Source organism: Salmo salar, chromosome ssa09 (genome assembly GCF_905237065.1).
Source record: "Salmo salar chromosome ssa09, Ssal_v3.1, whole genome shotgun sequence".
Taxonomy (NCBI): domain Eukaryota; kingdom Metazoa; phylum Chordata; class Actinopteri; order Salmoniformes; family Salmonidae; genus Salmo; species Salmo salar.
The window spans coordinates 26,296,064-26,321,302 of record NC_059450.1 but is presented as its reverse complement, the minus strand read 5'-3'; the positions used below and the strand labels follow the sequence as shown (position 1 = coordinate 26,321,302).

Below are 25,239 nucleotides of genomic sequence, written 5' to 3'. Positions count from 1 at the left end.
CCTTGCTATTTATGAGACTATGGCTCTGGCTGTTCCAGTACGCCAGAGTTATGTGCTCTGCCTGGCATACCCCTCACTCCGCCTAGGCTCCGGCTCTGCTTCTCCCAACAACTATTTTTAAACATCTGGAATTTGATCAAACATTTGCTTTCTACTCAAGCCTTCTAAAGTCCAGAGGCTGTTGTTTTCTGTTCCACATGCCAGGAGATGGGATCGGACAGGAGGGTTTGGGAGATGGAGGAGGGTTTGGGAGATGGGGAGGGTCCCTGTCAGATCTATTGCTTTAACTAACGAGAATTGGTTATAATTAACATCCCTGACGAAGAGAAGGTTTCAAATGAAACTACTGTAACCGATGTGAAATGGCTAGTTAGTTAGCGGTGGTGCGCGCTAATAGCGTTTCAATCAGTGACGTCACTCGCTCTGAGACTTGAAGTAGGGTTTCCCCTTGCGTTGCAAGGGCCGTGGCTTTTGTTGCGCGATGGGTAACGATGCTTCGTGGGGTGTCAGTTGTTGATGTGTGCAAGGGTCCCTGGTTTGAGCCCGGGTTGGGGCGAAGAGAGGGACGGAACCTACACTGTTACACTTGCACACCCAGCTCACTCAGGTGCTTCGCTATATCACATTTGACATTCTCCGTAAGCTTGAGTTCATTTGCACACAAAAAAATCATACAATGATGGAAAGACCTGTGTGTTGTCCTTGTTAATGCAGACAGAGGAGCTCCAACTTAGCCTCAATTTTGTCCCGTACATCGAATATAAACTCAACAAAACCAAAAAATAAACGTCCCTTTTTCATGACCTTGTCTTTCAAAGATAATTTGTAACTTCACAGATCTTCATTGTAAAGGGTTTAAACACTGTTTCCCGTGCTTGTTCAATGAACCATAAACAATTAATGAACATGCACCTGTGGAATGGTTGTTAAGACACTAACAGCTAACAGATGGTAGACAATTAAGGTCACAGTTATGAAAACTTAGGACACTAACTCTGAAAAACACCAAAAGAAAGATGCCCAGGGTCCCTGCTCATCTGCGTGAACGTGCCTTAGGCATGCTGCAAGGAGGCATGAGGACTGCAGATGTGGCCAGGGCAATGAATTGCAATGTCTGTGCTGTGAGACGCATAAGACAGCGCTACAGGGAGACAGGACGGACAGCTGATCGTCCTCGCAGTGGCAGACCACATGTAACAACACCTGCACAGGATCGGTACATCCAAACATCACACCTGTGGGACAGGTACAGGATGGCAACAACAACGGCCCGAGTTACACCAGGAACGCACAATCCCTCCATCAGTGCTCAGATTGTCCGCAATGGGCTGGGAGAGGCAGGAATGAGGGCTTCTAGGCCTGTTGTCTGGTGAGAACCTGCCTTACATCACCAGTAACAATGTCGCCTCTGGGCACAAATCCACCGTTACTGGCCAGACAGGACTGGCAAAAAGTGCTCTTCACTGATGAGTCATGGTTTTGTCTCACCATGGGTGATGGTCGGATTCGCGTTTATTGTCGAAGGAATGAGCGTTACACCGAGGCCTGTACTCTGGAGCGGGATGGAGGTGGAGGGTCCGTCATGGTCTGGGGCGGTGTGTCACAGCATCATCGGACTGAGCTTGTTGTCATTGCAGGCAATCTCAACGCTGTGCGTTACAGGGAAGACGTACTCCTCCCTCGTGGTACCCTTCCTGTAGACTCATCCTGACATGACCCTCCAGCATGACAATGCCACCAGCCATACTGCTCGTTCTGTGTGTGATTTCCTGCAAGACAGGAATGTCAGTGTTCTGCCATGGCCAGCGAAGACCCCAGATCTCAATCCCATTGAGCACATCTGGGACCTGTTGGATCGGAGGGTGAGGGATCGGAGGGTGAGGGCTAGGGCCATTTCCTCCCCCCCAGAAATGTCTGGGAACTTGCAGGTGGAAGAGTGGGGTAACATCTCACAGCAAGAACTGGCAAATCTGGTGCAGTCCATGAGGAGGAGATGCACTGCAGTACTTATCCTGTCTGGGAACCTGGGATGCTTGCATCCCACCCTAGTCAACAGCCAGTGGAATCGCGTCGCGTGAAATACAAATACCTCTATATGCTATAACTTCAATTTCTCAAACACATGACTATTTTACACCATTTTATAGATGCACCTCTCCTGAATCGAACCACGTTGTCCGATTTCCAAAAAAGCTTTACCGCAAAAGCAAAACATTAGATTGTTCGGAGAGTACCCTGCCAAAAAAAATCACACTGCCATTTTCAAAGCAACTACCATGCATCACAAATACCCAAAACACAGCTAAATGCAGCACTAACCTTTGACAATCTTCATCAGATGACACTCCTAGGACATCATGTTACACAATACATGCATTTTTTTGTTCGATAAAGTTCATATTTATATATAAAAACAGCATTTTACATCGGCGTGTGACGTTCAGAAAATATGCTTCCGGTGAATCAGCGCTACAATTTACAAAATTACTTTTCGAAAACATTGTTAAAATGTAATATTGTCATTCAAAGAATTATAGATTAACATCTCGTGAATGCGACCGCATTGCCAGATTTAAAAATAACTTTACTGGGAAATCACACTTTGCAATAAACGACGTGGTATGCTCAGAAAAATAGGCTAGGCGATACATGTTAGCGCCATCTTGGAACCATCTAAAATCAAATATACTATTGTAAATATTCCCGTACCATTGATTATCTTCATCAGAAGGAACTTCCAGGAATCCCAGGTCCACAACAAATGTAGTTTTGTTCGAAAAAGTTAATAATTTATGTCCCAATAGCTCCTTCTTGTTAGCGCGTTCCGAAGGCTACTCATAATGTACGAGGCGCGCTGGACTTGTCGTCACGAATGTGCAAAAAATTTATGTTTACGTTCGTTCAAACATGTAAAACGTTGTATAACATAAATCTTTAGGGCCTTTTTAAACCAGAGCTTCAATAATATTCAAGGCGGACGATTGCATTGTCTTACTAAACGTTTCGGAACAAAAGGGTTCCCATGGGCGCCCGCGTCATAGTAGTAATGGCCCTCCTCCTGTGACCAACTTCCCAAGCCTCTCTTTGGGTCAGTTTCTACCATAGAAGACTCAAACCACTTTGTAAAGACTGTTGACATCTAGTGGAAGCCTTAGGAAGTGCTCAATGAATCCTAACTCACGGTCTGTTTTATAGGCAAAGTGCTGAAGGTGATCCCACAAATCAGATTTCCACTTCCTGTTAGGATCTGTCTCGGGGTTTTGACTGCCATATGAGTTCTGTTATACTCACAGACACCATTCAAACAGTTTTAGAAACTTTAGGGTGTTTTCTATCCAAATCTACTAATTATATGCATATTCTAGTTACTGGGCAGGAGTAGTAACCAGATTAAATCGGGTACGTTTTTTTATCCGGCCGTGCAAATACTGCCCCCTATCCCCAACAGGTTTTAATGCAGCTGGTGGCCACACCAGATACTGACTTACTTTTGATTTTGACCCCCCTTTGTTCAGGGACACATTCAATTTAGTCACGTGTCTGTGGAACTTGTTCAGTTTATGTCTCAGTTGTTGAATCTTGTGTTCATACAAATATTTAGGCATGTTAAGTTTTCTGAAAATAAACGCAGTTGCCGTTTCTTTTTTTTGCTGAGTTTAGTTGCGTAGAGTCCCTGTAATCCTAGACTCCAATCATTCAGGCGAGGGAAAAACATCACCCAGATAGGCCAGTTGTGTGAAACTCATCATGCAAGCGGTCAGACAAGTGAAAATTAGGGTCAGTAAAGAGAACTTTAAGCTTGTCTCTCGATGAATTTTTTTTTTTAAAGTGTCAATACTTTGCGCCTTGATAACCAGTGCACTTCTGTATGTTGTAAAATTGTTACATGGTCGCTGCCATATCTTTGCGTAATGCAGAAAATACACGAGAGTTCAGGGGCCTTGATTTAACAAAGTTAACCATTTTCACTGTGGTGTCCAAGACGTCTTTCAAGCTGTCAGGTGTTCCCTTGGCAGCAAGTGCCTCTCGATGGATGCTGCAGTGTACCCAAGTGGTGTCAGGAGAAACTGCTTGCACGCGCATTACCACTCCACTATGTCTCCCTGTCATGGCTTTTGCACCATCAGTACAGATACTAACACTTCTTGACCCCAAGTCCAGTTGATGTCACAAAGCTGTCCAGTACTTTAAAAATATCCTCTCCTGTTGTCCTGGTTTGCAGAAGAGTAAGTCTTCCTTAATTGACCCCCCATAAATGTAACAGACATATACCAGGAGCTGTGCCAGGCCCGCCACGTCTGTTGACTCATCCAGCAGTAACGCCTAGAATTCACTGGCTTGTATGCGAAGCAGTAATTGTTTCAAAACATCTCTTGGCATGTCACTGATGCGTCTTGAAACTGTTGTTTGATGAAGGCATTGTCTGTGTAGGTTTTTTTTGGGGGGGGGGCTTTTCCCTCAGCATTGTCCCAGCCATATCTGCGGCAGCAGGAAGAATTCAAGTCCTCCACAATAGTTTAACCAGGAAGGGCTCATTGAGATTTAAAATCTCTTTTTCAAGAGCGTCCTGGCCAAGATAGGCAGCGCCAAGTCATTAAAAAAATTAGACAAACAACATGAAAAACTACAAGTACTCTAGTAAAAACCATAGAATTAACAAAGAATATAACAAAATCAAAAACAGCAAATTAAAAACATTGACATGTCAGGGAATCAGTCTCAAGATCATTCATCAGTGATTTAAAATGACCAATCGGGACAAGTTCTTCCAGTTTAAAAGTATTTTGTAAGGCGTTCCAAGACGATGGCGCAGAGTACATAAAAGCCCTTTTACCAAATTCAGTTCGGACATTTGGAACAGTTAGCAGGATAAAGTCCAGCGAAACGAAGAGAGTACCCACCACATTTCTGAACAATAAAAATGCCCAAATAAAAAGGTAGTAAACCCAAAATGGCTTTGTAAATAAAAGTATACCAGTGACTGAGCCTACGAGTGACTAGAGAAGGCCAGCCAACCCTGGTATACAAAGTGCAGTGGTGCGTAAGGGTTTTGCAATTTAAAATAAATCTCAAAGTGCCATGGTAAAGGGTGTCAATTGATCTCAAACACTGAGCGGAAGCATTCATATATAAAATATCCCCATAGTCTAGTAAAGGCATAAATGTAGCTGATACTAGCCTCCTTCTGGCTTCAAAAGAAAAACAAACCTTATTACTAAAATAAAATCCTAATTTCAGCTTCAATTTTTTTGTAAGTTGTTGAATATGCTTCTAGCCCCTCCTTATTAATGGTATCTGTTGCTTTTATACATGTCTTACTACTCCAAAGTTGTCTTAATTCTCGCTCAAACTCCTGTGGTTTATTTTTCAAATTGGCATGTTTCGTTTCTAAATGTCTGCAGATGAGTGAAGGTTTCATAGAGTTGTGAGTACTTTTGTACATAACACACTGTGGCTGAGGAAAGGCACAACTCCCAATATATAAGTGAACCTGAAATCAATGTATTTCTCATCATATTTACTCTTCGATGGTTCAACGTCCCTGTCTGTTCGGTGCTTTCCCAGGTAAGGGGGCAGTAGCTCTTCAGCTGCATCAGATTCACAACTGTCAGTGTCCATGCTAGCTGGGCTAACAACAAATGTAGAATTACTGATGCTAGCATTGGATCTGCTCGTGGAAGCAGAACAACTTGTGTTGTTGACAGGTGCAGGTGTAGTACTGCTGGTAGTAGCAGTACTACCTGTAGAGCTGGTATGTGTCTCTATGGACGCCGGCCTTACATTCTTTTAAGCATTTATCAATTTTCGAGCAAACGGAATGAGCAGCAGCTATGTTTGGCTACATACGAACTGTTAGTGGAGTTCGCGCGCGAGAGAGTAATGGTTAATTATTTGATTTGGCTACCTGTATTTGACGTTATTTCGCTGAACACTATATAGTTGAATTTTATTTTGGGCAGTCAAACGAGGCAGTCAAACAAGGAAAAAAACATTTCCCAAATGTATAGCCCCATTTTGAAAATGTGAATCACATTTTTATTTGGCGTACCCTCGATGGCATTGCGCGTACCCCTGGGAATAGTTTGGGAATAGTTGTAGTTGAATGGAAATGTATCAGAAAATGACATTTAAAAAATAAAATAAAAAATCTCGCCTTCAATTTTTTATTTTTGTGTTGCCAAACAGGAAAGTCCTAAGGAAATCAACCAATAATACAATTAAAACTTGGACATGCAGTAGGCTATTGTTAACTGGTGTGCAGCTGCTACCAACAAACTGTTCTTTTTATTCTTACTTTTCATCCTTTTCTCTCAGCTCCTCCTTCCAGTGTTCAAGCTTGACATGTGCATTGTATTCTTCTACAAGCCAGTGTGCATACATTTTGTTAGATGATAGGATTGATAATTGTGTTGTATTTTAGTAGATATTGATTTGTTGCTTGTCACCAACTTTGTTCTCACTGCGTCACCCACTGAATCATGTTCCTAAGACGTTGCCATGCAACCCAATACGTTGGCAGGTTTGCAGTGTGCTCCCAAGCAGCAGTGTTTTTTCACTGTAGTTCAGATATGGATCAGACCAATAAGAAAGAACTGATAAGATAGCAGCAGTGAGTCAGTCAGTGTCCCTGCCTTAGCATCACTGTCTGAAGAGTTCATACCTATTCATAATAACATTGACCTATTCCTGAGAGTCAATCTATTTGTGTCTCTATAGTTTAATACACTATCTCTAGGAGTTATAAAGATGTGTGGAAATTAAGAAATTCAGATTGTTACTTGCGTGTATAAAGTACTAGGTGTTAGGGTCCTATTTTTGTTTCTACCCCGTTTCTCTGTGTGGTTTTTAATGTTTGGGTCATGGCTCTTTTTTTTCTTCTTTTTTTATGCTCTGGAAGGTTTCAGTCCTCCCAGCCCCCAATAACCACTGGACTCACACGGGCACACAGACACACGGGCACACTGAACACACACTGTAGTCTGAAAGAAGGGTTCTGAATCTCCCCGGGTGTTGTCCACAAACACGCATGGAATGGACATTCCCACTCAAAGTATTTCCAATTTTTGCAATGGGGGAGGGGCATGGATGGCTCTTGTCCAATGCCTGTCCAGTTATGTATGATTGACATGATGAGTGAGCAGTCAGGATGCTGCTTTGCACCTGAGAAGATGCTCTGAGAAGTAGGTTGCATTTTCCCCCCAGGAAGGAGGATACTTAGTGTTTACAGTCCTGTTTTAACTGGTATTTCATAGGAAATTGTGGTGGTAATATAATCTTATGTTGTCTATGAAGTAAATGCAGCTCTTCCTGGTACCTGTAGACCACTTCATAGGCATACAGGTGCTTTGTGTAATTGCACCTTTACATTTTTCAATGAACCCAAAATGAAGTGATTGGTCATTACCACAATCGGCCATTTTACCGTGATGTTTCTAAATAGATGCCAACTAATACAACTTCTACAGTCCACTATTTAAAAAGTGTAGCCTAACTACTTTTTTTTCTCACGGCCCATAGCCGGGCTACGTAGAGTTGTCTCTCTGAAGAGGAAATGAATTGCACACTGAGGGACTTGCTTCATGACACAATGACATTATCTTCAGAGTACTGGGCGGGGTGGACCATGTCCTGTATTGCTATGCTCTAAGGGAGATTGTGTGTAAGCGTGTGGGTGTGAGCGTGTCTGCATGTGTTTTTTCTCCTTAAATAGTAGTTCTGTGTGAGGTACGTCCTTTATTGGGAAGTGGAGCAGAGATGATGAAACCGCTGGCAGCAAGCTGTACAGTGTACACTGATTTCTGCAGAGTAGAGGGGGAGGAACAGACACCCATAGGATCAGAGAGGTTAGAGTAAGGTTTGTTGTACTGTTATTCTTGGAACAAACTACAAACCTCAGAGGTTGACAAAGATCTGTTGGTGTCAGAGAATGACAGTTGACAAATCCATTGCCCTGCATTCTGTGTTTTTAAGCCTGTTATGTCAAATTCACTTCACCAAATCAAAGTTCTGGAATTATTTTTATTTTATCATATTATATGCCCAATTCCTGAATGACATTTATTGAAATGGACAAAAATGTTATCCAATGTGGCACTTAAATGTCCTAATGGTTTTGGGTACAAAGTCTAATTGCACCCTAAAAATAACGCTGTCACTTTATATTAGCTTGATTGCATGTTTTATGTTGGTTTCTCTTTTCCAATGAATTCGTTTTTTTTCTCTCTTTCAGGATTCTATCAATGCCTTCGTTCTAGATCTGGACTACCCTGCCCTACGGAAAAACAAAAACATAGAAACCTTTTTAAACAGATGTAAGTATACGTTTGAAAGTAGTTCATGTGAATGTGAGTAATGGATGACTGACTCCTCTCTTCTCCATGCAGATGAGAAGGTGATGGGGCACATACGGGAGTTTCAGATGAGGTCTGAGGACTTTGACAGGGTGAAGGTGATCGGCAGAGGGGCGTTTGGTGAGGTTCAGCTGGTGAGATTTTTGTATTTCATAGAGATGTTAAGGATCTGCGTATTCACCACACCACTTAGTTTTGACTCTACCCCTATGTCTTTGTCTTTCCGTCTCTCTTTCTGACACTTTAATTCCTTTGTTTTCCCCAGGTTCGACACAAAGCCTCTCAGAAAGTGTATGCCATGAAGTTGCTGAGCAAGTTTGAGATGATCAAACGATCTGACTCTGCCTTCTTCTGGGAGGAGAGGGATATTATGGCCTTCGCCAACAGTCCCTGGGTCGTACAAGTAAGGCATGACTAGGGCTGTTACGGTGACCATATTACCGCCGCACTGGCAGTCACGAGTCATGAAAGCAGTCAAATTCCACGTGACCGTTTAGTCATGATAATTAGGCTTCTCCAAGCTCTGATGCTGCTGATGTTCATTAGTAGCCAACCAAACTTGCTAACTGCCTGGTACTCAGCACTCTATTGTCCCTCTAATCACTCTGACATAAATGCAAATCTAATCAAACATATCTGTAGGCTATGCAATTGTGTGAGAAAACAGAGTGATGACCTCTATTAAAAAAAGAGGATCCCATCAGCTTTCTATAGGCTAGGCCTACTATATTTATCAACTTTCCTAATATTAAGCACATTGCTTGTCTTTACAACAGGAGCATAGCCTACCTGGCTGGCATGAAAATGAACCACAGGAAAAGCGACCTCCATTCGCTATTTAAGTACATAGATAGGGATGGGTACCGAAACCCGGTATTAAACGGGGCCCAGGGCTAAATTATGAAAGACTGTAGTATCGATAAGCTCCGACGTTATCGGTTCTGCTTTCAGTACTGGAGAAATTATTATTGCTACATAAATGTTATCTTGCACATTTTATCTCACCAACTGTTTCTAATTTGTAGTAAGATTAAGACATTCGTCTATGATGCATTTTCACTATTCCCAATCCCAAAGAGATGTCTCTGACGCTACAGCACACACAGCACCCTGCTCTTAGTTAGTGGCGACGGCGGAGAGAACTAAACGTTCAAAAGTGTGGTTACACATCACCAGAGTCGATGCTGACAGCGCTCGTTGCCACAAGACTTTTGCTTGTAAGGGCGGAAACACAAGCAATCTGTCCAAACATCTATCAAAAGTGCATAATGTACTGGCAGAGAAATACATTGTTCAATTGCCTAGCTCATAATTCATCTCTGATCTACGTTAGGTATGTATGCTAGCAGCCTGATCATTAGTAACTGGCCTTCCCTGTAGCTCAGTTGGTAGAGCATGGTGTTTGCAACGCCAGGGTTGTGGGTTCGATTCCCACGGGGGGCCAGCACAGGAAAAAGAAAAAATTTATGAAATGTATGCATTCACTACTGTAAGTCGCTCTGGATAAGAGCGTCTGCTAAAATGTAACCATTAGCCAGCTGATTGTTTAGCTATGGGTGCGTTCAGAAATTCAATCACCCATTTAAAGATTTTGCTACTTTTTTGTTAAAGTTGCAGTTACAATGAACCAACCCACTCCTCCCTCTAATACAGCTGGTCCAAGCCAAAGACAAGTCCAAAGCACTGTCGTGTCTTTGGGGGTACCATTAAACTGAAGATATGTTTATCAATTAGCTCCGTGTAATTATTATCACGCGATTAAACTGATTAATCGTTTAATTGTAATTAACTAGGAGATCGGGGCACCAAGGAGAATATTCAGATTACAAAGCTATAATTTTCCTAATATAACTTTCCTGTACTATAATATTATATTCTATTATAGTATAGGCCGATTATCTTCTGGTTTAAATGGTGTATTTTACCTCGAGTCCAGTCTCATTCCAAACGTCGTAAATTGTTGTATCTGCACGAACCCAGTCTTTACTAAAATCATCCATACATCAATTGTCTTAAAATCATTTATTTACTACACTAAGTAATTAACAGAAAACATACAAACAGTAATTATCGTCACAAAGGATTGGTATAGTAATGTGCGCTAATGGCTAACAGGCATGGCTGGTCTGTTAGACAATGGGTCATAAACGGTCAGCTGAGAATGCACACCTACAGAGTTCATTAATATTAACAATTGACAATTGAAGACTCACTCATTCGGGAACAATTGCAATCAATATATATTTACGCTCAGTGTGTCGTTCTGATTCTGATTGGAGAGTTCGGTTCTGTTGGGGAGTTTGGTCCGCGTTCTCTCTCTCTCGGTTAGAATGGTTCTTTCAGAGTGACATTCATTAATGTCGTCATAGAATGGTTGTTTCGTTGGTCTTCGCGTTCAATGATATAATTTACTTAGCTGCAGACTAATAATTAATATCAAAGACTTGTTCTTATTCTGTCGGTATCAATAGTCTAAAAGTTAACCACGTGGTATGGTTCACTTTCAGTAGTGGAATTGGATGGTAAAACCTATTGGCCATGGAGTGGGGGCCTGGTCTGGGGAAATGTAAATCAGGGGGTGTTTTATAGTGCCCATCGAACAGGCTTGTCAAATGACGCCTGGTCCTGTATGTGTTCCTGGGGCGTGCCTATGACTGAGCTAGACTTGGTTACAGAAATACAATTCTATCACATTAACATCAGTACAATAGCATCTCAATGTATTATAAAAGCTTCATCCTTATTAATACATTCTATACACCCATTATGATGCAAGTCTCAAGCTGAGTCTATTATATAAACAGTTTTATGGTAATATGGCTATATTGTCTCTTCTGAGTATCACAAAATTGTACCAAGCGGATCAGTTCGTAGCTGGATTCTTCACCAATCGTGCCAGCCATACCTTCTCCAGAACACAAAATGTCACTTGGCTCTCCAATTCTATGAGTTGGAAGAATTTCCTGTGTCTCTCTATGGGCCATGTGGCCAGAGACTCTCCTGGAATTTTAGTTTTTACAACCCTTTACACACAGGGCCTGGGTTGGGGGGGAAGGTAGGTTGGGTGGTGGTGCAAAAGGGAGGGGGTCAACTGTCCTCCCTGTACCAAAAGAGGCCAACGTCATGACAGCACCTTCACACTGGCAGCTAGTGGGAGGATGACTGAGGAGAGGGTGATTGAGTGACACCTAGCCATGACCAAGTTCATAAGTGAAAGGCCTACACCCCTTCGCAACAGTGGAGTCCAAGGGCTTTAAGTAACAGTCTGTCAGTATATATTGAGTTGTATTCATTTTTAGGATATAGTAGTATAAAAGGGTTGTATGTTAGTCCCATCACAATACAATACACAACACAATAATTCAATAATGATAATTCAACACATGAAAATATTTTTTTTTACTGTAGGGAGATGAGCAAGGCACTCAACCCCAAATACAGATGAAGTCGGAAGTTTACATACACTTATGTTAATTCTCGTTTTTCATCCACCACAAATTTGTTAACAAACTAGTTTTGGCAATTCGTTTAGGACATCTACTTTGTGCATGACACAAGTAATTTTTCCAACAATTGTTTACAGACAGATTATTTCACTTATAATTCACTGTATCACAATTCCAATGGGTCAGAAGTTTACAAACACTAAGTTGACTTTGCCTTTAAACAGCTTGGAAAATTCCATAAAATGATGTCATGGCTTTAGAAGCTTCTGATAGGTTAATTGACATCATTTGAGTCAATTGGAGGTGTACCTGTGGATGTATTTCAAGGCCTACCTTCAAACTCAGTGCCTCTTTGCTTGACATCATGGGGAAATCAGCCAAGACCTCAGAAAAAGAATTGTAGACCTCAACAAGTCTGGTTCATCTACACCTGTAATTACCAAACGCCTGAAGGTACCACATTCATCTGTACAAGCAATAGTATGCAAGTATAAACACCATGGGACCACGCAGCCATCATACCGCTCAGGAAGGAGACGCTTTCTGTCTCCTAGAGATGAACGTACTTTTGTGCCAAAAGTGCAAATAAATCCCAGAACAACAGCAAAGGACCTTGTGAAGATGCTGGAGGAAACCGGTACAAAAGTATCTATATCCACAGTAAAAAGAGTCCTATATCGACATACCCTGAAAGACCGCTCAGCAAGGAAGAAGCCACTGCTTTAAAACCGCCATTAAAAAAAGCCAGACTACGGTTTTCAATTGCACATGGAGACAAAGATCATACTTTTTGGAGAAATGTCCTCTGGTCTGATGAAACAAAAATATAACTGTTTGGCCATAATGACCATTGTTATGTTTAGAGGAAAAAGGGGGAGGCTTGCAAGCCGAAGAACACCATCCCAACCGTGAAGCATGGGGGTGGCAGCATCATGTTGTGGGGGTGCTTTGCTGCAGGAGGGACTGGTGCACTTCACAAAATAGATGGCATCATGAGGTAGGAAAATGATGTGGATATATTGAAGCAACATCTCAAGACATCAGTCAGGAAGTTAAAGCTTGGTCGCAAATGGGTCTTCCAAATGGACAATGACCCCACGCAAACTTCCAAAGTTGTGGCAAAATGGCTTCAGGACAACACAGTCAAGATATTGGAGTGGCCATCACAAAGCCCTGACCTCAATCTTATAGAAATTTTGTGGGCATAACTGAAAAAGCGTGTGCAAGCAAGAAGGCCTACAAACCTGACTCAGTTACATCCGCTCTGTCAGGAGGAATGGGCCAAAATTCACCCAACTTATTGTGGGAAGTTTGTGGAAGGCTACCTGAAATGTTTGACCCAAGTTATACAATTTAAAGGCAATACACTCAATGAGTATTTGGTAGCATGTCAACTTCTGACCCACTGGGAATGTGATGAAAGAAATAAAAGCTGAAATAAATAATTCTCTACTATTATTCTGACTTGTCACATTCTTAAAATAGTGTTGAACCAAACTGACCTAAGACGGGGCATTTTTACTAGGGTTAAATGTCAGGAACTGTGAAAAACTGAGTTTTTAAATGTATTTGGCTAAGGTGTATGTAAGCTTCCGACTTCAATTGTATACCCCTCCCTCCAGAAGTTACCTCAGTGACACATTAATTCCTACCTGGTAGGGTGTAGAAAAGGCCAATGTGATCACTGAGCTGAAGGACGTGCCAAAGCTGGCCATCACATCAGACAGGTGGCCCAGCCTCTGTGAGGACCACTATCTCACTGTTAAAGTGCATTACACAAGCCAGGGCAGTGTAAAACAGAAGGTCTTCCACACCAGGACAGTGTACAAATCGCAAACTGGCGAAGTAGTGGCAGAGGAGATCTCAGACATTCTGGAAGAGTTTTAGACAGAGCCGAGCAAGATTGTAGCTGTGACTGTTGATAATGCTGGCAATATGGATGTTGCCATCAAGAGGCTACACATCCTAAAAACAGGATGCTTTGCACACACATTGAATCTGGCAGTACAGAAAATCTACAAAATGACTAATTGATAAATGGGCAGCCCGAATCAGAGAAGTGGTTGTGTGGTTCAAGATCCTCTGTCCAAAACAGTCTTAAAGGAAAAGCAGCAGCTCCTTGGTAAGAAGCCAGTTCAGACTATTAAAGTAATATTTTTAAAATTCCCACATTTTAACAATTTAATTCAATATTCAAGTATGCGCTATGTTTTTTGTTTCAGGCCTTCTGCAATACTCTCATCCTTGATGCCAAGACCAGATGGAACTCTCTATCTAATGATAGAGAGATTCATGGAGCAGTATCCAGCGATCCAAGCAGCAGCGTTGAACCCACGACTGCGAAAATCAATGACCAAGGACAACCTGGACCGTCTGAAGGACGAGTACTTCCGTAAGGCTGACGAGTTTGTCCAGTTCATGAGAATCCTCTATACATCCACACTGTGTGTGTCATGTGAAAAGAATGCCACCTGTGGACAGATCAAACCCATCCTCCAAAAACTGGAAGAGCACTTCACTGTGAAGCATGAAGATACGTTTGTGGCAACCATCAAAGAGAAGGTGTGGGAGAACCTCTCTGAGCGCTATCAGGATGAGGACATTCAAGCCTTCCTGCATGAGGCCACAGCAATGGACCCCAGATTTAAAGGGAGGCCGGTGAGTGAAGCCAACTGGGACAGGCTGATGCAGGCAACTGTTGAGGCTGATGTGACAGGAGCAATACCAGGGCTGTCAGAGGAGCCGGAGCAGACACACAGGGCACCAGCAACAGGAGGAGGCTGAAGGAGAGGAAATGGAGGAGACAGTCCCTCCATTGTACATAACAAGGAGTGCCTTGGAGCTGTTCTCAGAGGAGGACATGGAGTTGAGGTTGACGATCCAACAGGACACCTCGTCCCTCACCCTCAGCGAGCGTGTTAACCTAGAGGTCGAGCTCTACAAAGGCCTGACTCCCATCCCCATGGCTGAAGATCCTGTGATGTAGTGGTGGGAGAAGAGAGCTACTCTGCCCCTCCTCACAAACATTGCAACAAGCTACCTCTGTGCCCAAGCCTCCTCCACCTCTAGTGAGAGGGTAATTTTGACTGCAGGCAACACAATAAGCCAAGAGAGGTCCCAACTTCTGCCAGAGAAGGCAAATAAACTCAGCAAAAAAAGACACTTCCCTTTTTCAGGACTCTGTCTTTCAAAGATAATTCGTAAAAATCCAAGTAACTTCACAGATCTTCACTGTAAAGGGTTAAAACACTGTTTCCCATGCTTGTTCAATGAACCACAAACAATTAATGAACATGCACCTGTGGAACGGTCGTTGAGACACTAACATCTGACAGACGGTAGACAATTTAAGGTCACAGTTATGAAAACTTAGGACACTAAAGAGGCCTTTCTACTGACTCTGAAAACACCAAAAGAAAGATGCCCAGGGTCCCTGCTCATCTGTGTGAACGTGCCTTAGGCATGAGGACTGCAGATGTGGCCAGGGCAATAAATTGCAATGTTTATACTGTGAGACGCCTTAGACAGCCCTACAGGGAGACAGGACGGACAGCTGATCGTCCTCGCAGTGGCAGACCACATGTAACAACACCTGCACAGGATCGGTACATACGAACATCACACCTGCGGGACAGGTACAGGATGGCAACAATAACTGCCCGAGTTACACCAGGAACGCACAATCCCTCCATCAGTGCTTAGACTGTCCGCAATGGGCTGAGAGAGGCTGGACTGAGGGCTTCTAGGCCTGTTGTAAGGCAGGTCCTCACCAGACATCACCGGCAACATCGTTGCCTATGGGCACAAACCCACCGTCGCTGGACCAGACAGGACTGGCAAAAAGTGCTCTTTGACGAGACGTGGTTTTGTCTCACAAGGGGTGATGGTCGGATTCGCGTTTATCGTCGAAGGAATGAGCGTTACACCGAGGCCTGTAACTCTGGAGCGGGATCGAGGTGGAGGGTCCGTCATGGTCTGGGGCGGTGTGTCACAGCATCATCGGACTGAGCTTGTTGTCATTGCAGGCAATCTCAATGCTGTGCGGTACAGAGAAGACATCCTCCTCCCTCATGTGGTACCCTTCCTGCAGGCTCATCCTGACATGACCCTCCAGCATGACAATGCCACCAGCCATACTGCTAGTTCTGTGCGTGATTTCCTGCAAGACAGGAATGTCAGTGTTCTGCCATGACCAGCGAAGAGCCCGGATCTCAATCCCATTGAGCACATCTGGGACCTGTTGGATCGGAGGGTGAGGGCTAGGGCCATTTTCCCCCCCACCAGAAATGTCTGGGAACTTGCAGATGCCTTGGTGGACGAATGGGGTAACATCTCACAGCAAGAACTGGCTAATCTGGTGCAGTCCATGAGGAGGAGATGCACTGCAGTACTTAATGCAGCTAGTGCCACACCGGATACTGACTGTTACTTTTGATTTTGACCCACCCCCCCCTTTGTTCAGGGACACATTATTCCATTTCTGTGTCTGTGGAACTTGTTCATGTCTGTTGTTGAATCTTGTTATGGTCATTCAGTTGACATTTAGAGGACATTACTTTTTTTGGTGAGTTTATGTTGATCTTTCTCCAGAAGAACTGCTCAGAACTGTTAGTCCTTTTGCAGCCCCACCCGTGTTGCTCTATACCACTGTATTTTCTTTTGCAGGAAAATATTGTTTATTTAATTTGTTTTACATTTCCATCACAACATTAGTCTATAATAGTGATTTGTTCAAAACATTGCTGTTTCTTTTGCTGTAAATAATTGTTTTTACATTTCAGAAAATAAAACAATGTTAATTTTGTTCTTAATTATTTTTTTTTCTGTGAAAAATAACAAAAAGAACCGTTAAGAATACTGTTAAAGTACTGGATCGATAAGCAGTATTGGTAAACGTAGTAATACATTTAAAACCTTAATGATACCCATCCCTATACATAGATAACAACATGTATTTTTTCCCCCTGCCCTGGTTACAAGACCGGTGCATGATATGGTCCATTCTAAACCAAAACACATTTCACACACATATATTATTTAGTATATGTGTAGACAAGATTAAATCAAGAATAGTCTGATGGGTGACAAAATTAGCCTATCACTTGTGAATGATTCCCTGCGTGAGGCAAGAAACATTGCGTACCTTTTTTTAATTTCTCAAATCATAGTCACACACCACATAAAGCCCATAGGTCTTTGTTTTGATAAGGTTTGTATCACAACTAAAGTGGCCAAATAACTTCTTAAAATGAAGCACATTATTCCGCTTTACAACAGGGTGTAGAGCCTAACTGGCATTCATACGCAGCACGTGAATTTGAAATTTGGAGAAGATAATTTTCACCATTAAAAATGCTCCTTTTATAATAAAAGCATTACAAGAGTAATCGCATTTACTGTCACTTGATAATGGTGTTTTCTTGATAATGGAACATTTGTGCATATGGCCTACTGCCATGAGCGCATTACTGAGCTTATAATGTAAAGAAATGGCTTAACAGTTTATCAACATTTTAAGCTAAATGTTCTGATCTGTTGCATCAGGCTCATTGCTTAAAACAGGGTTTTTTATGCTAGTGGTTGTATTCATTTGGGATCTATCGCATCCCACAACTCTCCAAAACTGTTTGGAATATTTCTTGTATAGAATAGGTCAACTTTTGTACTATGGGGGATAGTAGATTGACATAGGCTAATCCTTTTGCTGTTTGTTAGGCCTATTCATCTTGTTGGCTGACAAAGTAAAAATGGACAGTTCTTCCAATATCTTTAATATGCTGATCAGAATTGGATAAGGATGCACGCAGTTGCGTCCCCGAAGTGTCTGTTTCACGCCTGTGAGAAAGACCCGATCATGTGATGGAGAGCCATGTGAGAGAGCGGTGCTTCGTAGCATGCAGGGAGAGGGGAATTATAATGATTATATTCAGCTTAAGGGCACAACGGCCACTGGCCGCGAAAGTCATTGATTTTTTTAGGGGGGATTACTGCCACACAAATCAAATTGTATTTGTCACATGCGCCGAATACAACAGCTGTAAACTTTACAGTGAAATGCTTACTGACAAGCCCTTAACTAATAATGCAGTTTTAAGAAAAATAAGTGTTAAGTAAAAAAAAATAGATAAATAATTAAAGAGCAGCAGTAAAATAACAGTAGCGAGGCTATATACCAGGGCTACCGGTGCGGGGGCACAGGTTAATTGAGGTAATCTGTACATGTAGAGTTAAAGTGACTATGCATACAAACAGAGTAGCAGCAGCGTAAAAGAGAGGGGGTGGGGGGCAATGCAAATAGTCTGGGTAGCCATTTGATTAGCTGTTCAGGAGTCTTATGGCTTTGGGGTAGAAGCTGTTAAGAAACCTTTTGGACCTAGACTTGGCGCTCCAGTGCTGTGTGGTAGCAGATAGAACAGTCTATGACTAGGGTGGCTGGAGTCTTTGGCAATTTTTAGGACCTTCCTCTGACACCGCCTGGTATAGAGGTCCTGGATGGCAGGAAGCTTGGCCCCAGTGATGTACTTGGCCATACGCACTACCCTCTGTAGTGTCTTGCGGTCGGAGGCGGAGCAGTTGCCATACCAGGCAGTGATGCAATCAGTCAGGATGCTCTCGATGGTGCAGCTGTCGAACTTCTTGAGGATCTGAGGACCCATGCCAAATATTTTCAGTCTCTTAAGGGGGAATAGGCTTTGTTGTGACCTTTTCACGACTCTTGGTGTGTTTGGACCATGATAGTTTGTTGGTGATGTGGACACACAGGAACTTGAAGCTCTCAACCTGCTCCACTACAGCCCCTTCGATGAGAATGGGGGGTGTGCTCGGTCCTCCTTTTTCTGTAGTCCACAAAGGGGATGCCGCTGGGAAATTCTAGGCAATATCAAGTGCTTGTCACATTGTGAATAAGAGACTGATGAAGTGTGTACAGCCTGCGCAAAAACCAAAGCAGAGCTCATGCTTTTTAAGCGACTTTTTTCAAATCATCATTAGTCGTATCATGCAGCCTTACAATGTATTACAAATCTAAATGTATAGCCCAATGTTTGTAGAACAACCTAAAGTTACATTAATATCTCTAAATGAAGCATATAGAAGTACCTGTTTCTTTGTTAACCGCTCAACACAAAATAGCTGCATGTGCACACTCCCTTAAATCGTTTGGAGAAAATATCCTATTTTATTCAATTGTATTCTTCATACTATAAATAATGCCACGGAATTCTAAGCAAATCTTGTCTGCTAAATGAGCTAATGTAGCCCACAGCCATATGGTATAGTCAGATCAGTACTTAACATGTTTGTTAATTACCGTGAGACTGGCAGTTTTTTGCTTGACAATCACCAGCTGATGAAATGTTGTGACCAGCACAGCCCTAGACATGACACACACACACTATATAATATATCACATAAGACAAAAATGTCTCAAAACGATCAGCACAAACCATATCGAACCAGAAAAGTGTGATGTAAGAGAACCCTTTAACTTGTATTGTTTTTGCTTTCCGGTCTGTGTCTAGTTGTGCTGTGCCTTCCAAGATGACCGTTACCTCTACATGGTGATGGAGTACATGCCTGGAGGGGACCTGGTGAACCTCACCAGTACCTACGATGTGCCTGAGAAGTGGGCCCGGTTCTATACGGCCGAGGTGGTCATGGCACTGGATGCCATCCACTCCCTGGGCTTCATCCACCGCGACGTCAAGCCTGACAACATGCTCCTGGACTGCCACGGACACCTCAAACTGGCAGACTTCGGAACCTGCATGAAGATGGACTCTGTAAGGACAATATTTTCCTCTTGTTCCAGTTGTGCAATGTGCTAAAGAGAGCATGACTCACAATACTTCCAGCGGAATATCTCTAGTGTCTCGCTGTGCTTTAAGTTAACACTTATATCTTAACTGTATATACTTGATGATTCAGACCTGGTTTGCTTGAGATAGTGTATCTAACTGAAGGATTGACTGGTTACAGACTGGGATGGTGCACTGTGACACAGCGGTTGGCACTCCAGATTACATCTCTCCTGAGGTTCTGAAGTCGCAGGGTGGAGATGGTTACTATGGACGGGAGTGTGACTGGTGGTCTGTAGGGGTCTTCATCTTCGAGATGCTAGTTGGTGAGTTGGTGTGTATGTTTCCGCTCTTTGTTTATGCCTCAAAAATAACGACTCAATCTACATTTCCACTAACTGAAGTGTTTTACTGGATGGTTTATCTGGAACTAAGATATTTAAAGTCTGCCTATAAAGATATATTAGAGAACTTGTAAGCAAATTGCTTAGAACATGTCGGCATTATTTTTCACCTCATTTCTGTGTTTGTTCCTATTAGGTGACACACCGTTCTATGCCGACTCCCTTGTTGGAACCTACAGTAAGATCATGGACCACAAGAATTCGCTCAACTTTCCAGATGACGTAGAGATCTCCAAAGATGCCAAAAACTTAATCTGTGCCTTCTTGACAGACAGGTAGCAATGATAAAAAAAATAAAGTAACCACAGTTACAAAAACTTGAAGTTACAGTTTGCAAACAAATTTTTGTTGTAGTCCAAATAAACCGACCAATATCTAGAATGTATTCAGACGGAACTGTCCCAGCTCTCATAACAGAAGTCCATGGCCCTTTATTTGGCGTTTAGGGAGGTACGACTGGGCCGCAACGGGGTGGAGGAGATCAAACGACACCCCTTTTTCAAGAATGACCAATGGAATTTTGACAGCATTAGAAACAGTAGGTGTCTGTCAATTAAATGTTATTATTTTATCATCCTGGTACAATACACAATATATTACATATGGATACCTAGAAATGACATGAATAACACAAACAATATATATTTTTTTTCTCTTTCGTCTTGCTACTGTTCAGCGGCCGCTCCTGTGGTTCCAGAATTGAGCAGTGACATTGACACCAGTAACTTTGATGAGATAGAAGATGACAAGGGTGACGTGGAGACCTTCCCTACTCCTAAGGCCTTTGTGGGCAACCAGCTTCCCTTCGTCGGCTTCACATACTTCAAGGAGGACCAGTAAGACTTGAAAATGCATGTCTCCCTATTACACCCCCGTCCTCATCATGGACAATATTTTGACCTCAGCCATCCACTACTCATGAGTTACTCGGTTTCACCAAGCTTTGATTGTGTTAAGGAGTATGAAAGTGTGTGTGAGCTGTTAGTTCCTCATCAAACACCAATGTGTTTCCTCCAGGTTACTAAGCGGTGTGAATAACTCAACAGTTGTGACTGTGAACTCAACAGCCTTGAAAGGAGAGGTGGGTATTTCTGTTTTTGTGCGTATTAATCTAATGCAAAGCTATAATAACAATGTCATAACTGGTCATAAGTCTAATTCCTGTAGTTGAGCTGAGGAGTTGTACACAATCTATCAGGTTCTTAGTGATGCTGAAACATTTTAAGGAGCTTTCCTCCAGTAGCTAAACAACAAGCTAATCCTGGAAAGGCAGTCCGATCATTGACTTCTATGCTGACTGAAATTGTTTTGCCGAACTAACTTAATTAATTTCTCATCTGCTGCAGGATATTGTGATGGTAAGTATTCTCTTTCTTGACTGAAATGTCCTTTGTTTTGAAATCAATTGGCTTTGAACAAATTGTGGTAAAATGATACGCTATAGTGTCAGAGCAGAGTCCAGGTGAAGTATATCGTAACGGTTGTGCTTCCTCTTCCCTCCTCCTCTTCCTCCTTGCTCAGTCGGCCAAGCTGCAGAAGAAACTCCACCAGCTGGAAGAGCAGCTCAATAATGAGATGCAGACCAAAGATGAGCTGGAACACAAGTGCAGGTAGGCATCATACACACTTACTAAAAACCATTAGCGTTACATGTATGATCGTGGGAGATGAGGAAGTTGACATGCACTCTCTTCCTGCAGAACTGCCACCAGTCGTCTAGAGAAAACCTCCAAAGATCTTGATGAAGAAGTGAGAACTTTGGAGCTACAGTAGCAATATAGCATACAACTATAGCACACAACTGAGAAAAATGGCAACCAAGAAGGAATACAAGTTGTTCCATTCCAACACTTTCCTTTGTGGTGGTACGTTGACAGATGAGTAGCAGGAAGGCTCTGGAGTCGAGTCTGAGGCAGCTGGAGAGAGAGAAGGCTCTACTGCAGCACAAGACTGTGGAGAGCCATCGCAAGGCAGAGAGCGAAGCAGACAGGAAACGCTGCCTGGAGAACGAGGGTGAGGATCGCTGGCTGAAAACAAACACACACACACACACACAGTATACTTTCATTTCTAACTTGTGATGTGGTCTGCAGTCAACAGCCTACGAGACCAGCTGGACGAAATGAAGAAGAGAAATCAGAACTCACACATATCCAACGAGAAGAACATTCACTTACAAAGACAGGTGTGTGTTTCTGCTTTAGGATAAAATGGCTTTAAGTGTGTTTAAGTGCTTGTCTGTTTGTGTATGTTAATGTGCATATGTCCACGTATGTATACTGAGTGTTTATGTGCATGTGTTTGTGTGTGATTGGAATGCACATTACAAAGTGACTAACTGACGTGCTCTCCATAATATTTCAGCTGGACGAGGCCAATGCTCTGTTGCGTGCGGAGCAGGAGGTGGCCACAAGGCTGAGGAAGGCCCAGACGGAAACAGGCAAGCAGCTGCAAGCTCTGGAGGCCGGGGGCAGAGAGCTGCAGGACAAGTGCTGCCTGCTGGAGCGCTCCAAGCTCACGCTGGAGAAGGAGTTCATCGGGCTGCAGGCAGCACTGGAGGCTGAGAGGAGAGAACACTGCCAGGGCTCTGAGACCATCACAGACATGCAGGGTGAGTGGGGATTTTGTTTGTGTGGGAGAGACTGTGTGCATGTATTCACATGTACGTCTCTTGCAGCATGATTTTACCTTTGGTGATATTTTTCTCTCTGTAGGGCGAATCTCGGGGCTGGAGGATGAGGTTTGGCAGGTGAGACAGGCCCTTTCCAAGGCAGAGACCGAGAAGAGACAACTACAGGAGAAACTCACAGATCTGGAGAAGGTAAACATCCACACTGATTCATATCAATACCTATCATTTCTGTACTTTTATTACTTGTTTAATCGTCTTTCATATTCATTCCTGTAGGAGAAGAACAACAAGGAGATAGACATGACGTACAAGCTGAAGGTGTTGCAACAGGGGCTGGAGCAGGAGGAGGCATCACACAAAGCCACCAAGGCACGTCTCGCGGACAAGAGCAAGATTGAGTCGATCGAAGGCGCCAAGTCTGAGGCCATGAAGGGTAAGACCATTCCTGAGTTCTCAGGTATGACAAAGGACAGGAATCAGTCTTCGGTAAAGAAACTAGACTCTGGTTAGCAGGGTCAAATCTAATGAAATAAATCACTCCTCTTGCTCTCTTCCCCCAGATATGGAGCAGAAGCTGCAAGAGGAGAGGGCATCCAAGCTGCGTGTGGAGAACAGGATGTTGGAGCTGGAGAAACACAGCAGCATGCTGGACTGTGACTACAAGCAGTCCCTGCAGAAACTTGACGAGCTTCGCAGGCACAAGGAGAGGCTCACCGAGGAGGTGAAGAACCTGACCCTGAAGATCGAGCAGGAGACCCAGAAGCGCAGTCTTACCCAGAACGACCTGAAGGCCCAGAACCAGCAGCTAAATGCCCTGAAGACCTCTGAGAAGCAGCTGAAACAGGAGGCCAACCACCTTCTGGAAATCAAACGCAGCCTGGAGAAACAGAACCAGGAGCTACGCAAGTCAGTCAACATTCTGACTTTCTTTTCTCTCCCTTTTTTAATGTTTTACTTTTTTAGCAAATAATAACGCAGACAGAAAATGGCATCACAATAAAACAAACTCAAAGGATTCATTTGTGTTTGTGACCACAGAGAAAGGCAGGACTCAGATGGCCAAATGAAGGAACTTCAGGACCAGCTAGAGGCTGAGCAGTATTTTTCGGTAAGTCCGCTGCAGCTATAACACTTAATGGTTGGTTTTTGACAGTGGAATCCTAACTTGAGAACTTGCACCCTTTGTATGCATTCTTGCACATTGGCAGTGTGAATTTGTGTTTTGAAGATGCTCATCTCTTTGTGTTGCCCAGACGCTGTATAAGACCCAGGTGCGGGAGTTGAAGGATGAATGCGAAGAGAAGAGCAAGCTCTACAAGGACATGCAGCAGTCACTTCAGGAGTTACAAGAGGAGAGGTGAGTACAAGGAAGTGGCGTGGCCCTACACTGTTTACTGACATTAGTCTACAACTCAAGTCCTGCTGAACTTAAACACCTGACCAGATATTCAGAAGAGGATGAGCTTCTCTAGGGTCTGGTTTAAGCCTTATTCCTCTTTACAGAGTTCTTGTAATGAATATCGTTATTGATTTATTTACACAAACGACACAAAAAAACAACACAACCAACACCCATGTTCAATTCACCATGATGTGACATATTTGACCCCCCCCAGGGACTCCCTGGCGGCGCAGCTGGAGATCACGCTGACCAAAGCAGACTCGGAGCAGCTGGCTCGCTCCATCGCTGAGGAGCAGTACTCAGACCTGGAGAAGGAGAAGATCATGAAGGAGTTGGAGCTCAAGGAGATGATGGCCCGACACAAGCAGGAGCTGGGCGAGAAGGACATCACCATCTGCTCGGTGAGTCGGCACTGGTCCGTGTTCTTCTGATCAGGGTTTGCACAAGGTACTTAAAGTACTTGAATTTGGCACTCTGAAATTCTTATACTGGAATATCTTGAGAGTCAGACATTTTCTCAAGTTAGTACTTGAAAAGTATTTGAATTAGAATGAGAGGAGAACGGAAAATGATCCACTATGTTAATATGAAAAATGTATTGGTCTTGCGAATTAATTTCCAGGCAGACCAGAAGTTTTATTTCCTCACGTGTTTCGCTCTCTGGTTGCCAGGTGAGATCGCTCATTCCACCCATACTGCCACTCAGCCAGGCAGGTACAGAAGTGACTGATTAGGCACCGCCAAACGTCACATCCATAGGTAAAATGCCAGGCAAATGTAGATTCAATGTTGCCTGGCAGGATATTGATGTTTATGAATGGGTTTTGCCAGACCAACCAGGGATTGTATTTATTTATGAAAGCGTTTATTTACCTTTTTTATTTTGTTAATTATCGTTTACCCACTTATTGCGTTTCCAGCGTTGATAAACGCTCAGAAGGCATCTTGATCCGAGTTCTAATTGCGTCCACTTCTGCAAACGAGTGGAATCAAGAATGATTCATGTATGCTCGTTATGTTCACCTGATCCCCCAGATTTGCCTTGTTAGCAGCGCATTCATTCACCACTTTCCAACGGGAAACTCGGCCCACGACATAGGCAGAGAGGTGAAACGAGCTACCTCAGCCCAGACCTACAGTGGCAAGTAGCAGAGACACCGCTGACACTAGGAATTATTTTAACATCCCTCGACTCCTGTTGTGTCAAC

At 43.2% G+C, this 25,239-nt stretch overlaps 1 protein-coding gene across 4 annotated transcripts in view; it reads left to right on the top strand.

Moving 5' to 3' along the window:
* LOC106611132 (rho-associated protein kinase 2) overlaps positions 1-25,239 on the top strand; it is a 58,007-nt gene that overhangs the window by 24,018 nt on the left and 8,750 nt on the right. For 3 of the 4 annotated variants that reach the window (XM_045723532.1, XM_014211022.2, XM_014211020.2), the window contains exons 2-22: positions 8,231-8,312; positions 8,385-8,485; positions 8,617-8,754; positions 19,318-19,578; positions 19,775-19,919; positions 20,134-20,272; positions 20,444-20,535; positions 20,674-20,833; positions 21,015-21,078; positions 21,344-21,355; positions 21,519-21,607; positions 21,698-21,746; positions 21,875-22,010; positions 22,091-22,182; positions 22,362-22,608; positions 22,712-22,818; positions 22,906-23,062; positions 23,190-23,535; positions 23,668-23,737; positions 23,883-23,986; positions 24,246-24,432. In XM_045723532.1, coding sequence (XP_045579488.1) covers positions 8,231-8,312; positions 8,385-8,485; positions 8,617-8,754; positions 19,318-19,578; positions 19,775-19,919; positions 20,134-20,272; positions 20,444-20,535; positions 20,674-20,833; positions 21,015-21,078; positions 21,344-21,355; positions 21,519-21,607; positions 21,698-21,746; positions 21,875-22,010; positions 22,091-22,182; positions 22,362-22,608; positions 22,712-22,818; positions 22,906-23,062; positions 23,190-23,535; positions 23,668-23,737; positions 23,883-23,986; positions 24,246-24,432 — 2,778 coding nt within the window. The remainder of the gene's footprint in view (positions 1-8,230; positions 8,313-8,384; positions 8,486-8,616; positions 8,755-19,317; positions 19,579-19,774; positions 19,920-20,133; positions 20,273-20,443; positions 20,536-20,673; positions 20,834-21,014; positions 21,079-21,343; positions 21,356-21,518; positions 21,608-21,697; positions 21,747-21,874; positions 22,011-22,090; positions 22,183-22,361; positions 22,609-22,711; positions 22,819-22,905; positions 23,063-23,189; positions 23,536-23,667; positions 23,738-23,882; positions 23,987-24,245; positions 24,433-25,239) is intronic. The other variant, XM_045723533.1, reaches the window with a different exon arrangement.